At 35.3% G+C, this 13,119-nt stretch overlaps 1 protein-coding gene across 3 annotated transcripts in view; it reads right to left on the reverse strand.

Moving 5' to 3' along the window:
- Nucleotides 1–3,057: 3,057 nt before the first annotated feature.
- Nucleotides 3,058–13,119, reverse strand: part of BCLAF3 (BCLAF1 and THRAP3 family member 3) — a 66,407-nt gene continuing 56,345 nt past the window's right edge. Inside the window, exons 10-12 of one of the 3 annotated variants that reach the window (XM_015825330.1) lie at nucleotides 10,891–10,983; nucleotides 8,121–8,270; nucleotides 3,058–3,424 (exon numbers count right to left, since the gene is read on the reverse strand). In XM_015825330.1, the coding sequence (XP_015680816.1) occupies nucleotides 3,410–3,424; nucleotides 8,121–8,270; nucleotides 10,891–10,983 (258 nt within the window). In that variant the 3' untranslated portion in view covers nucleotides 3,058–3,409. Of the gene's footprint in view, nucleotides 3,425–7,886; nucleotides 8,271–10,890; nucleotides 10,984–13,119 lie in introns of those variants that run through there. The other 2 variants (XM_015825324.1, XM_015825337.1) reach the window with 2 other exon arrangements.

Here is a 13,119-nt window from a genome sequence, read left to right on the forward strand (position 1 = left end):
CATAGACCACCAAGTAAAAGGAACAGATGGTAGGATTCTTGTTGGAGACCTACTGAAGTTACTATAGTTAGAATCAGAGCTAGGCAGAAATATCATCTGTAAATAATGAGGAATCGAAAGTACTGGTAACGGGTAGACTAAGAACTGTTACAGTAAATCAGCATATACATCATGTTAAGTTTCTCCTTGAGAGGCTAAACCAGGGGTCTTCAAACTTGGCCTTTTTATGACTTGTGGACTTCAACTCCCAGAATTGCTCAGCCAGGCAATTCATCCATCCATTCCTTCAACAAGTTATTTCTTTGTTTCTTTACATTTTCTTCTCAAAGTTTCAATAATGGACAATATACATCTTTGGGCCAGTCACTCTCTCTCAGCCCAACGCACCTCAGACAGTTGTGGGGAAGAGACAAAAATATTACAAATGTTCAGCACCTTCCGATAGTAGATAAAGTGGGATAAAAATCTAATAATAATAAAATATAATGGAATGGAATTTATTTAGTGTATGGCAATGGAATGGAAAATCATGACTTACAAAAGCACTGAGCTTCCCTACTTACTAAAAAAAGTACTTATAGGTTAATTTATTATGCAATAAAAACGTGATAACGCACAACTTTGTTTTTATCAGCCACTAATTAAGAGAAAATAAACATGGGATTTGAGACAGTCTGGTGCTGTACTTCTGACAGCCACAATACTCATGGAAGAGAAGCACCTGCAATCTTCAAAAATAGTTTTTGAATTCTTCAAACCTGAAAGCCATTCTAGGAGTGCATAGCAGTAACACTATATAACCAAACAGGTGCCTCAAGACCAATGTTTAGGACAAAAACAGGAAAATATAAGTGAACCCGTTATGTTTAGACATATCTGATCAAAGTATTGAGATGTGAAAGGAAATTAGACTATTCCTTTGATCTATGATAGTTCTCACATGCAAAAGTAAACTACCCCGGCACTACATTTACCATAATTAAAATATACTTTCCTATTCAAAAAAGATGCAAAAAAGTTGAGCATTATTATAGACAGAACTTGTATTAAATGTTCACTGCCTGCTTCAATTCTTTCATAATGAGTTTTAGGTTTGCTACAATAAATTATTACTTGGATTCTTCTGTATTTGCTTTCAGCCTAGCTTCTCAAGGAGAAGCCTAACATGATAAATATGCTGATTTATTGTAACAGATGCTTCCTACCCTATAAAAAGTGGTTTTAATAAAATTATTTTTAAAAATATATTTTAAAAATCATGTTTACTTGTACATATATTAAATCATTAATATATTTTGAATGTAATACTCATAGCTAGTATTGAGTTTGGAAAAACACAAAGGAGCAGGACATGGTTGAAGGATAATCCTGTCTTCTGGTGACAATGCAAATAAACTATTTTAACTGTTATTTGTATATATTTCTAATATTCTATTTGAAATGTTTAGAGAGACATCAAATCTTTCCTTCATGCAGACAGTAATGAGATTTTTACACAGTCACCCACAAGTTAGCAATGTCACTTAGAAGATCTGCAACTTATGTGCCTATTCCATATAGCTGGTGTCCACAGAAGCCCCTGTGTATAAACACAGCAGTATGAGCTTCAGGCTAGATTCGCATTCTTTGTTTCTTCAGAAATGTAGAAGGAATATGAATGGCTACATTAAAGAGGTAAATTATGTGTTTGATGCCACTGGCCTTGAAAGCAACAGAGTCTATCTTACCTTGAAATGGATTCTCTTGCTCCTTTCCATTCTAAATTAAGTATTAGGCATAAGTCAGAAAGAGCACTGGTCACTCTATTGAATGACTTTTGTCAATACCTGAAGGACCAGTGTCTCTTCCTTGGTGTTATTGTACATCTCTCAGCAGTTTTGATGCCACTGACTATGACATCCAAAAATTGGAGGCATTAGGGTCGTACTGATTCCACTGACTGCTTGAAGCACTGTCTTATATATAGGAAGCAGAAACTGTGAGAGAAATGTAATCTGATCCTTGGTTATTCCAATACCATATAAGTGGCTTAGCTACCTCCCTACTGCTATTTAACATCTACACAGAATTGTGTGGGAGATATCACTCTTTATTTCAGGTGATTATCATGAATAGAATAGGAATAGTCAGTAAATAGATATGACTTGGGAAATCTTCCTCCAGCATAGGTTGGTGCCGCAATTTCATTGAAGCCCTGGAGATAACTCACCCACTTTTACCACATGGTTAGACATCTGGGACACATAAGAATGAAAGGCCACTGTATGCCTCACCAGTTGCTCTGTGGTGAACTGGAGACCAAAAGAGACTTCAAGGTCATCCACACAAGTGCTACAAAGATGCTGTGAATGAAACCCTATGCAACTGTGACATCCAGCCAAGAGAAATAAAAGCTGCGGCTGCTGACAGAACCCATTGGCAAATACTGTGCCACAAAGCCTATACCAGTTTTGAAGACAGAGTCTTCCAAAAACTGATAGAAAATTATGAATGGAATCCCAGAATAACACCCACAATTATTGTTAACCATGGATGTCTGATGCTCCCATTGTGCTAGACTCTGGGCTTCCAGAATGAGATTGCAAAGCGACCTGTGTTCACAGATGAGCAGCACAACAATATGTCTTCTTTGAAGAAGGACTACCTGTGTTAGATTATATAACACATTCTACAGAATTACCTTTGAAAATGACCTGGAAGATAGAAATGATATTAAATATGGCAATCAGAATGCTGACAGATAAAAATTGCCATTATATGTAATACCTATCTTGTAATCATAGAAGCTATTCATGGGTTTTCTAGTTCAATCTGGAATGCTGGTTTTGATCTATAAAATCTTATACGACTCAGCACCAGAATACCTCAGGGACTATCTCTTCCACGTGGAATCTGCTTGTCCTGTGTATGTAGATGAGAGGATGCTTAAAGATCCTATCATCATATTAGATCAGAAGTACATGAACCCAAAGGTACACCTTTTCTATAATGCTATGGAACATCTTAGGAAAGGCAAAATATGGCTTCGTATATCAGAGGCTGTAAGTAATTATTTTGTTTGTTTATTATATAAGCAATAAACTTTAAACATATAAATTTATGTATAACAACTCCTAGCAACAAAACCATGCTTAGAGGAAAAATGATAATAAATAAAGATTTCCTTCAGGTGGGATTTTTTCCCCAGACTTCTCTTTACGAGGAACAAAATGACAATCCTACAATGTTCAGTTGAAAGCTATTTTTGAAAAGCATTCTTAAAACTGTAGAAAAGACCTGCAACATTATACTACTAAAAATAAAATTATCTTTATCAAGAAAAGTTTTTCCATTTCAATTCTTGATAGCATTATTTAATGCAAACAGTTACTTCTATAATTAAACTTGTTATCTACTGCAGTACTGTAGTTCAGATGTCCAGTTCCTGTGAAAGGAATAAAAAATAAATTAAATATATACAAAAGTTTCTAATTTGTTAGCGAAAAGTATTAATCTGCCGCTTCATATTTTTATTTGTTTAGCTTTTCTAAAGCTAATTTTGAATTTCCAAATTTTACCAGTCCTAACTACATTTAACAATCCTCATAAACTTCACCCAAAAGAACTCTAAAGGGATTGGAAAAACATTCTATTGTACCAAGTATCTTCGAAATCCTATATAATTGCTAGGCTTCTGGAATTTGCAATTAGCAATATTTTATTTCTGTACATTAATTTTAAAATGAAATGTTATAGATGCTTAAAGTGGTTCTGATAATAAAACACTGTGAATGCTAACTACAGGAAAACACTAAGAACCTATTTAGAGTCATTCACTCAACCTAAATAGTTCTATTTTTACAAATATAACAATGCTGTAAAATGCTGTCAACTAAATGTATTGTCCTCAGCTGTATAAAACCCTTTTCTGCTTCTGCTTCAGCCTCTAGAAACCAATTCTGCACTAACCCTTCCTGGAAAGAAAGGCAAAGGCAATTTCAAGTACTTCCTACTAGTTTAGTTAAGTAGGATTCCGTCGGAAAGAATATATTTTGTTTAGGCAGATTCACATTGGGTGGGTTCATATATTAAGCCATAATGTTTGAGTAGTTTTGGTTTAGTGTAATGGATAAAACTCAATCATTGGCCTATATATAGAATTTAAGGCTTAATGTTGAATGTGAACCAACCCATTCTTCCCAACTGCATTTACTATATGAGGATTTAATCATGTTTATTGTATAAACTATTGTGGCTTGGATTCTACGTAATGCTAAGCTTTAATGACTTCATTCATTACCTGCTGCCAAAATCAACCCAATTACATTATAGTTTAGTATCATGTGTGAATCCAGGATTTTTTTTTTCTAGTCAGCAAAAAGGAAGAAAAGGACTATCACTTGGCCCAGCTTAAAAAAAATCTAACTCATCTAGCTGTGCTATATTTTAAAAGATGGATATACTTATTAATTTGTACATTTAATTTGCAGCCCACACTTTAAACTGAAAGAATCCCAGTTTTGTCTATAGATCAATAAAAAATAAGTATGCTTTTAAGTTTATATTTTAAAAAAACAGCAAAAGAATAATATAGAATAAAAAGAATATTCAGGTTGCTGTAAGGATCTTATGTGTTTTGCTATACTATTATCAATTCAAATGTCTGATGGAAGACTATGGGAAAGGTAATGCTTGATGGAACTGACTTTAATAAACTTTTTTTTCACTGCTTCCTTGTTGCTAAAACAGAAAAAAAAGAAAAAAAAGGAGAAAACTCAGAAGAACCATAATTTACTGAAAGCTATATAGAGTTATATTTTCTTCCCTTAGAATTAAAGCCTTTAGCTTTAAAATCTAAGGAAGGAATAAAGGCAGTGTAATGCCTTAAAATCCTGAAAAAAAGAGTTGGTCACACAAATACAAAGTAAAATACATAAGAAGTAATCTCATGCCGCACTGTGAATAGCGATGCAGAGGAGACAAAATGTACTAACAAAGTGGTTTTCTGATAGCAAGGCTGTTTACAGGTAAAGAGATAAACATATTAGGCAGCTCCAGTGATGTTTCTCACACTGATTCTCAGGTGATGACCATATAGCTGCAATCACTTCATCAAAACAGGTAAGTGTAAGAAGTCTACTTTTCCTGGCCAGTTCAAATTTCTATTATTTTAGCTTTCTATATTCAGAAACAAATAACCAGCAATCATGAAATAAACAGTAGGTTGAGGGTGGAATTCCCCCCCCCACATAATCTACCTTGCACGATTATCATGAAATCAAGCTGCTACTCTAACAGAGAGAATATAAATGTAATAAATGAATACTCAAAGATATGGTATGTACTTATAATTCATACTTGCATCAAAAACGTTTAAGTAATTGTTACAATAAAAACAGCCTTTCAATTTCAGGCTTCTGGTTTTGCGCAATAGCACACTAGCCAAGGGATCACAGGGCTCTGCACCCTACAGCCAATTTCTGCCTGCTAGGGGACCCTAAATGGGCCTGAAGTTGTCCTGTAGAGCAGGGATCCCCAACCCCCGGTCCGTGGACCAGTACCAGGCTGCAGCATGCCAGAAACTGGTCCGCACAAACAAGCAAAGCCCCATCTGCAGGATGTAGGCAGCACACAAAACCATGCCGCCTCCGGTCCACGGAAAAACCTGTAACTGATCCCTGATGCTCAAAAGGTTGGGGACCTCTGCCGTAGAGGCAACAAAGAAGGAAGTCCCGCTGATTGCGGAGAGACAGTGGTCGATCCAATCAGTTTGGGAAAAGCCCTCCAGAAACCAGCAGGAGAAAGGCTAGCTTAACTGCAGAGTCTAGCCCAAGCTACAAGAAGCCGAAGCCCAAAAGCACTACTTTAAGCTGACTGTAAACAACGTGTTTGGAACTGGGTAAGAACAGTGATTTTCTCTCTTCTACTTGAAAATTGATTTCATGGGAAAAAAACAAAAAAAAAAACCCAAGAAGCAAAAAGCCTCCGAAAGTGAGAGGGGGGGGGAAATCTTTGCCCCACCCTCCTACAGATGGAAGTGGCAAATTAAACTTTTTAGGGGGAACAGAAATATACTGAAATGAAGTGAATATGACTTAATTTGGATAAGTTTGAAATTGGTGGAACCTGTTAAGATTTTCCTTTTAAATCATGAGAATAGAAGTAAGCAATTGTCTATTACTGACTGGTGCTGACATCTAGTGGTGGATAAAAATATACAACAGAAATTGCTTCATTACAGGGACTGGCAAAGACCAGGAAAAGATAACTTCGTTTTGGTGACCTTCAATGTCTTAATAAGAGAGAGTAGCTGTGACAAAAAAGAAAGAAAACATTTTGGGCTTTCTACAAAGTGGGAATTATAAACTCTAAAAAAAAGAATTGACCTTTCTGGATTACATATACTAAGTCAACTGTGACTAAAACTGACTGCAGAGAAAGGAAAACCCTGATTTTTAGCTATCATGAAAAACCAGAGACCTGCAGAAATATACCAAGAAAAAACAAATACTTTCTAGAAGGAGATCTATGCTATGTTGCAACTAATCCAAACAACAATGATCTCAAACCACGAGGAAATTAAAAATAACTTTAAAAATATAAATGAACACATCTCCAACTTAACTTTACAACACAATAATTCTCAGAAAATAAAAACAGAGAGTGAGCAAAAAAAAACAGACAACTGAATACGAGACAGAGGAGAGAGATTTCAAGATGGAACTTAACAATAGAAGAAAGTATGACTTAACCCAGAAGGGAAAAAACTTACAGGAAATACTGGACATGGAAAAGGTAACCTATACCCTAAGATTACAAAATAAGTTTGAGGACAAGAAAAAAGATTTGACCAAATGGACTCTGCTAGGAGAACTACAAGAACTTGAGAGACAAAAAATGATAAATAAAATTAAGAAAAGAAATGAAAAGAAAAGAAAGAAGGAAGGAAAAAAGGAAGGAAGGAAGGAAGGAAGGAAGGAAGGAAGGAAGGAAGGAAAGAAAGAAAGAAAGAAAGAAAGAAAGAAAGAAAGAAAGAAAGAAAGAAAGAAAGAAAAGATTCTCAATGAATACGAAGGGGCGAAACCTTCCTTTAAAAATATCTTACCTGTTTTGCCTTTTGTACCTGCAACAACACTTTTAAGATTATGGAAAGATTCTTTGATTCAGCAAAGCGTATTGATCAGGAAAGATGTTTGGTAAAAAAAAAAAAAGGGCTGAAGTGATAATTAGGAAATTAGATGATTGGAATTACCAGAGGGAATATTTAAAAATTAAGCATCTGTTTGAATATGGTTAAAGAAATAGAAAGATTTTGTATATAAATGAAGATTAGTTTAAGAGGGATGAACCCCTCAAGTAACAGTATTTTTTCTTTCTTTTTTCCTTTGTGTTTTGTTTTTTGACATGAGAAATATAAAAATGTTGGGATGTTTATATAAAAGAAATGTTTTCTCTGTTTTTTTTCTTTTTTTAAGATATGAGAAATGTAAAAGTGTTGGGATGGCTTGTATGAGAAAAAAGACTTAAATACTTAAGTGTAACTAATTTTGAGAAAATCTTAGCCAGTAAGAATGAATTGAATATTATGGGGAAACAAATTTAAATAAGAATTCTGTAAACAGGATCTATGATGAGGCAATTAGAAAAGAAGCTTTATATTGATGTGGTTATTATTTGCAGAAGCATGAGAAAAATGTCTATATTTGTCATTTATTCAAATAATACGAACTGTATTAATTTAAGGTTGGCAAAAGAGAATATTATTGGAAGAAGAGAAAATCAAGCAAAGCCATTATATGGACTATAGAATTATAGAAATTGTTATTATTTTTTAAATACTAACTCAGATAACACGCTGTTTACCAAATATTAAGATGATTATGTTAAAAATCAATCAAATATATTTTTTTAAAAGCCTTTCAATTTCTATCTTTTATATTTATCAAGATAATGACAACTGTTTTATTATAATTGTTGTAGAACTTGCCATGATTTGATTGCAGTGAAGGTATAGTTGTCATCTATACAGTCATTTGTATTTAGAATTCATTTTGTTATCTATTTGTAGAATTCTTGTCATTAACCATAATTATATTTTTCTTGACAACCATTCAAACTTTGACCCAAAATAATTCATTTACCTGCTGTTTTCTCAAAAGTTCTTCTCTGATTTTATAAGTCGTAACTCCTCTTGCTCCAGCATAACGTAACCGCTGATATTTAGCCTGTATGTACAAGCCCTTTTGTACTAAATTTGATCTGAAGTGGGGGCGTCCATCAATAAAACTGCACTGTTGAGAAAAAATAATAATCATGTAATAGTTTTCATAATCTTATCTAAATAATCCTTAATAGAAGAATCAAGAATTTTAAGTGTAAGTTTTATTTGTGTATGCATTTATGTGTGTGTATATACACACGCATATTATGACTTTAAAGAAAAATGTTAGGCTTCTGCCCATATTCTAGTAAAAAGAGCAAAACGTTTTAAAAAAAATATCCCCAAACCCCATTAGCTAGAATACTATAGAGAAACGTTATTCAAGAAAACATCAAGGTCAGCAGGGGAGATAGCTTTCCCTTTTGTGTGTAGCACAACACACATAAAAATGGGGCTTTGATTGAGTGCTTACAGCCTCCCCATCCCATTAACAATAAACAGGCTTTATGAAACTTTGTGTCTTATGATTTGAAATCATAATACACAAAATGAAGTTCAGAAGTATAATATTGCCGTTAATTTTCAAGAATATGTAGGATTAACTGGTCTTATTACTGATTATTTAGGAAATATAGTATAATTATGATAATTATAGAACATGATTTAGCTGAACTAGGTTGGCCTCTTCTCAACATCCTAATGTTTTCCAACCATTATCATCTGCTAACTTTCCTAATTTTTGCTTCTTGTTGGTTTATCTACTACCCCTTTAGCTCCATCAATCCAATTTTCCGTCCCCAAATTTAAAAGGTTCAGATATTATAGGCTAACATTAAATACCATCTAAAAATACTATTTACAACACATCTGAAAATAGCTGCTGTTGTTAAATATCATTAAAATTTGAGAAAATATTGGTTTGTCACACATATGTTTAGAGAGTTTCATAGACACTAGTGCATATATAAAAGTCTCCTTGCAAAGGCTTCAAAATTTTTATTTATTTATTTCTATTTCATATTTCTAGACTACCCATTTCCCTCGAAGAGGGAAGATTTGTCAGAAGGTAAACAAGAAATCTGAAGGGCTTACATCACAGGATAGCAGATTTGAATACTGAAAGAATATGATGTAGATATTATGACAAAACAACTGCTTGGGTAGGTTGATTTTTGCCTACTTGTAAAACATCTACCTTAGGAGACATAACAAATTATAATTTTATCAAGTACTACTGCCATCTCTCCTGTATGAAATTCCTTAGTACTTTTGCCTATTTTCATCCATTTGGGGAAGTAGGCACATTTCCAAAAAAACCAGTGAACTGCAGCCACCCATTATATTTACTGTCTAAAGAAGCCCAGAGGTATTCTTAAAAAGAAAGTTTCTGGCATTGCAGCGAAATAATTTGTAACATGCTTTCTCTTTTAAAAATTTTTTTTCTTAAAAAGTCAGAAAGGACAAAAAGTCTGATAAACAACAAGGGAAGCTACATAGACCTCAAACTTATAAGAACTCTTCTAATGTAGAACAATGCCTCAGCATATGGAGTAACATACTTTAATTTCTACAACCTCCATTACTACTAATTAATATTGGCAATCCTTATTGCAGATTTCCCTCTCATGAGAAAGTTCTGATCTGTGAAAAAGATGATTAAAAAATGAAGCTTTTCTCTGAAAGAGAATGCACGTGCATAAAATTTCTAAATAACTTTAAATAAATCATTAGGATTTAAAAGGTTCTGTATTTTTTTACTGCAAAAGCAATAGCTAAGAATGATTGTACAGTTGTAATAGTTTTAAGAGATTCAATATTTCTGATGAATAAATTTTTATATATTCTCCTATATGCCAACTAAACCCTATGTTATAACAGGTTTTTTTTATTTGAATGGGTCAAACTTGCTTTTCCATTGCTGCAGGCTGTCCAGAGTTGTAGCACTGAATGGACAGTTATATAAATTTAATAAACAAACAAACAAATATTATGCAAATATCTGGAAAGTCCAAAAGATCTTTTTTCATCCCCATTCTCCGTAATCTAAGGCAGAGGTCCCCACCCTTTTGGGGAGCAGGGACCGGTTCCGTGGAGAGGTTTTTCCGCAGACCGAAGGGGGCGTGGTTTTGTGCTGCCTGCAACCCTCGGATGGGGCTTTGCTTGTTTGTGCGGACCAGTTGCTGGCATGCTGTGGCCTGGTACCAGTCCACGGACCGGGTGTTGGGGACCCCTGATCTAAGGAATAAACTTAGATTTACATAAACCAGTGTATCTTTAAATTGGCAATAATTTCCATTAGACAAAGGACAATGTAATAGCTTATTTAAATTATGTTTATTTTGGGAGACAGCATAAGAGTCTCAGAACAATTTTATATTGCTTAATGACTCTGTCTTAATGATTCAGTTTTGAATTTTAAAAAAACTTGTTCCAGTTTTAATTAGATATCTATTTTCCTATTGTGAATAGAAACTCACTAGATTCGTGCATTACAACTCATAGCAGATAGTAGGAGATACAAGGTATATTTATTTTTTAAACAAAGTGCTTCTGCAACAGGAATATTTTCCTAGGACCATAGCACTTTTCTTACAGGAGGAAACTAAAATTTTTAGAAAATATAGTTCATTCAGTTATTCTAGTTATAATGACCTTCTATTGTCTGTGTTAATACTCAACTGTGTAACTATATTGTAAAGAGAAAAGTAATTCTACTGATCCAGTACAATTCAGTAAAATTAAATTTATACCTTGAAGGGTCTTTGAACTGTTTCAGGATTTTCAATTGGTCTTTTAAATCGATTGGTTGCAATATCATCATGTGAATTTTCAGTATAATGGCTCTATATTAAAAGAAAATTGCAATGATTTATTGAATATTTAAGTTTTTCAAATTATAAGCCCTGCAAATCCAACATAAAGAATGCTCATTTTTCTTCTGTAACAAAAGCAATAAAAGGGGGAGCGAGAGAGACTCAAGAAGACTCAGAAGAACAACTGGATGTGCAGCCACACCTGGAACTGGAACGTCACTGCCACTGCCTCTGTTACAGAGCACAGTAGGTGATATGAGATATAAGATCATTGATAAACTAGCTACAACCAACCCTCAAGGTGAGTTACCAGGGGAGGAGTACCATCAGATAGTATGCTAGAAGATTCCAAAAGAATCATGAAATCCCTACTACCGCATAACTCAAACCAATGAACTGGTACAGGCTACACAATCAGAACAGCAGTACACCCCCACCCCCGAAAATAAGGTTAGAGGTTAATATCAAGACAACTTGGAAAGAGGTTAGTCAGTTGGTGGAATTATAGAAAGGTATAAAGATTAAGGATAAAACTCGGCTACTGAAAAAATACAAGGGCCTGACTCCATCTGAAGGCCTCGAAACTACTAAACAAAGGCTCATAGCACTGCATACCAGGCTAAGGAGATAAATCAGAGAAGCAGAGACCAAGAAGTTAAATGTCTTTTTTTCCAAAGAACTATCCAAAGGGCATTCCCAATTGCAGTGCAATAACACAATAACACAAGAGCCACCCATAGCAGAAACTGAACTGTACTGGAAGGACATATGGGAGAAAGAGCAGATACATAACATCAGTGCAAAAAGTTGTAGGACCTGAGAGCAGACCACAATAATCTCCCAGAACAGTCACAGTCACCATCACAGTAGCAGACACTCAACAGTGGATTAAGAACTAGAGCTGGATAGCACCCAGCCCAGACATAATCCACACTTACTGGCTAAAGAAACTAAAGCAGTGGATAAATGTCTAGCAGCACAGATGAACTAGCTGCCAGCAGCAAGCTCCCACCCAGAGTGACTAACTCAGTACTGATCATGAAAACCTCCCATAAGGGAACAGCACTAGCCAACTATCAGTCAATAACCTGCCTCCCTACAACTTTCTACAAGAAGTCCTATCAGGCATTATGGCCATTAAGCTACAGGACCAAAAGAGCCAGTATATCAGCACAGCTCAGAAGGGCATTGGGAACAACAACAGAGGCTCAAAACACAAATTGCTCATAAGATAGAGCAGTTGCCCAAGACTTAAGGTCTAGCCTGGGCTGCACTCAGTGAAGAGGAATTGTCTTGGGCCACATATAAAATATATAATACAGTTTTATAATATAAAACCATATAATAATGCTAAAAGTTTATGATCTTGTGAAGTTGCATTACTATCTGTCCAGGACCACATGCAACCAGTGGCAGTGGGCTGGACATGCCTGGTCAAGACAGGCCAATCTGATACAACTTGGATTGACTACCGGAAAACTTGCAACTCATTGCACACACACATGGATCTGTGAATGCCCGGCACTATCCAAAGGCAATAGGACACTAAGGACTTTTCTCAAGAACTCAATTTAACCGTAGAAAACAACACTGGGTGTAAGGACCCACCCCACTTTGCATCTTAAGAAGACAGAACTCCTGGAATATTTCTTCCAACAGGCATCTTTATTAAGAGAAAGCTGGATGCAGGCGTTCTAGACAGGACTTGGGCCCAAGCTCTCTCATTCAAGGTTTTAAGGGATCCCCCATTAGCCACACCCCATCACCCCCTTCTCCCAGCGACAATCCCAGGCATTACATTCTCACCCCCTTTTCCTCACTGCTGGGAGGAGACTTCAGAAAGGATTACATGAAAGCTAATGACCCCCATTGTTATTGTTAGTCCTTTTGGTGATATCCACATCCAGTCCCTTTGAAGTAGGCTGAAGGAAGTGAGGGCCATAAAGCCCCTTTGTTCACCCCCTTCTCTTCATCGTATGACAGAATCCAGAGCAGGCAGAAATGCGGTTTTTCATAGTTGATAACTAGAGATGGAATATATTTGGATTCTGACATCCTGCCCCCTTAAAAATAAGAGAGATCCACCTGAAAGAAAACAAAACAGGTATAAAAGTTAGTCAGGCTTGTTAGGATACTCTGTGTGAAACTTCTTTAATAGCTTCGGGG

The sequence above is a fragment of the Protobothrops mucrosquamatus genome, unplaced genomic scaffold (assembly GCF_001527695.2).
Source record: "Protobothrops mucrosquamatus isolate PMUCROS unplaced genomic scaffold, P.Mucros_1.0 scaffold_198, whole genome shotgun sequence".
Lineage (NCBI taxonomy): Eukaryota > Metazoa > Chordata > Lepidosauria > Squamata > Viperidae > Protobothrops > Protobothrops mucrosquamatus.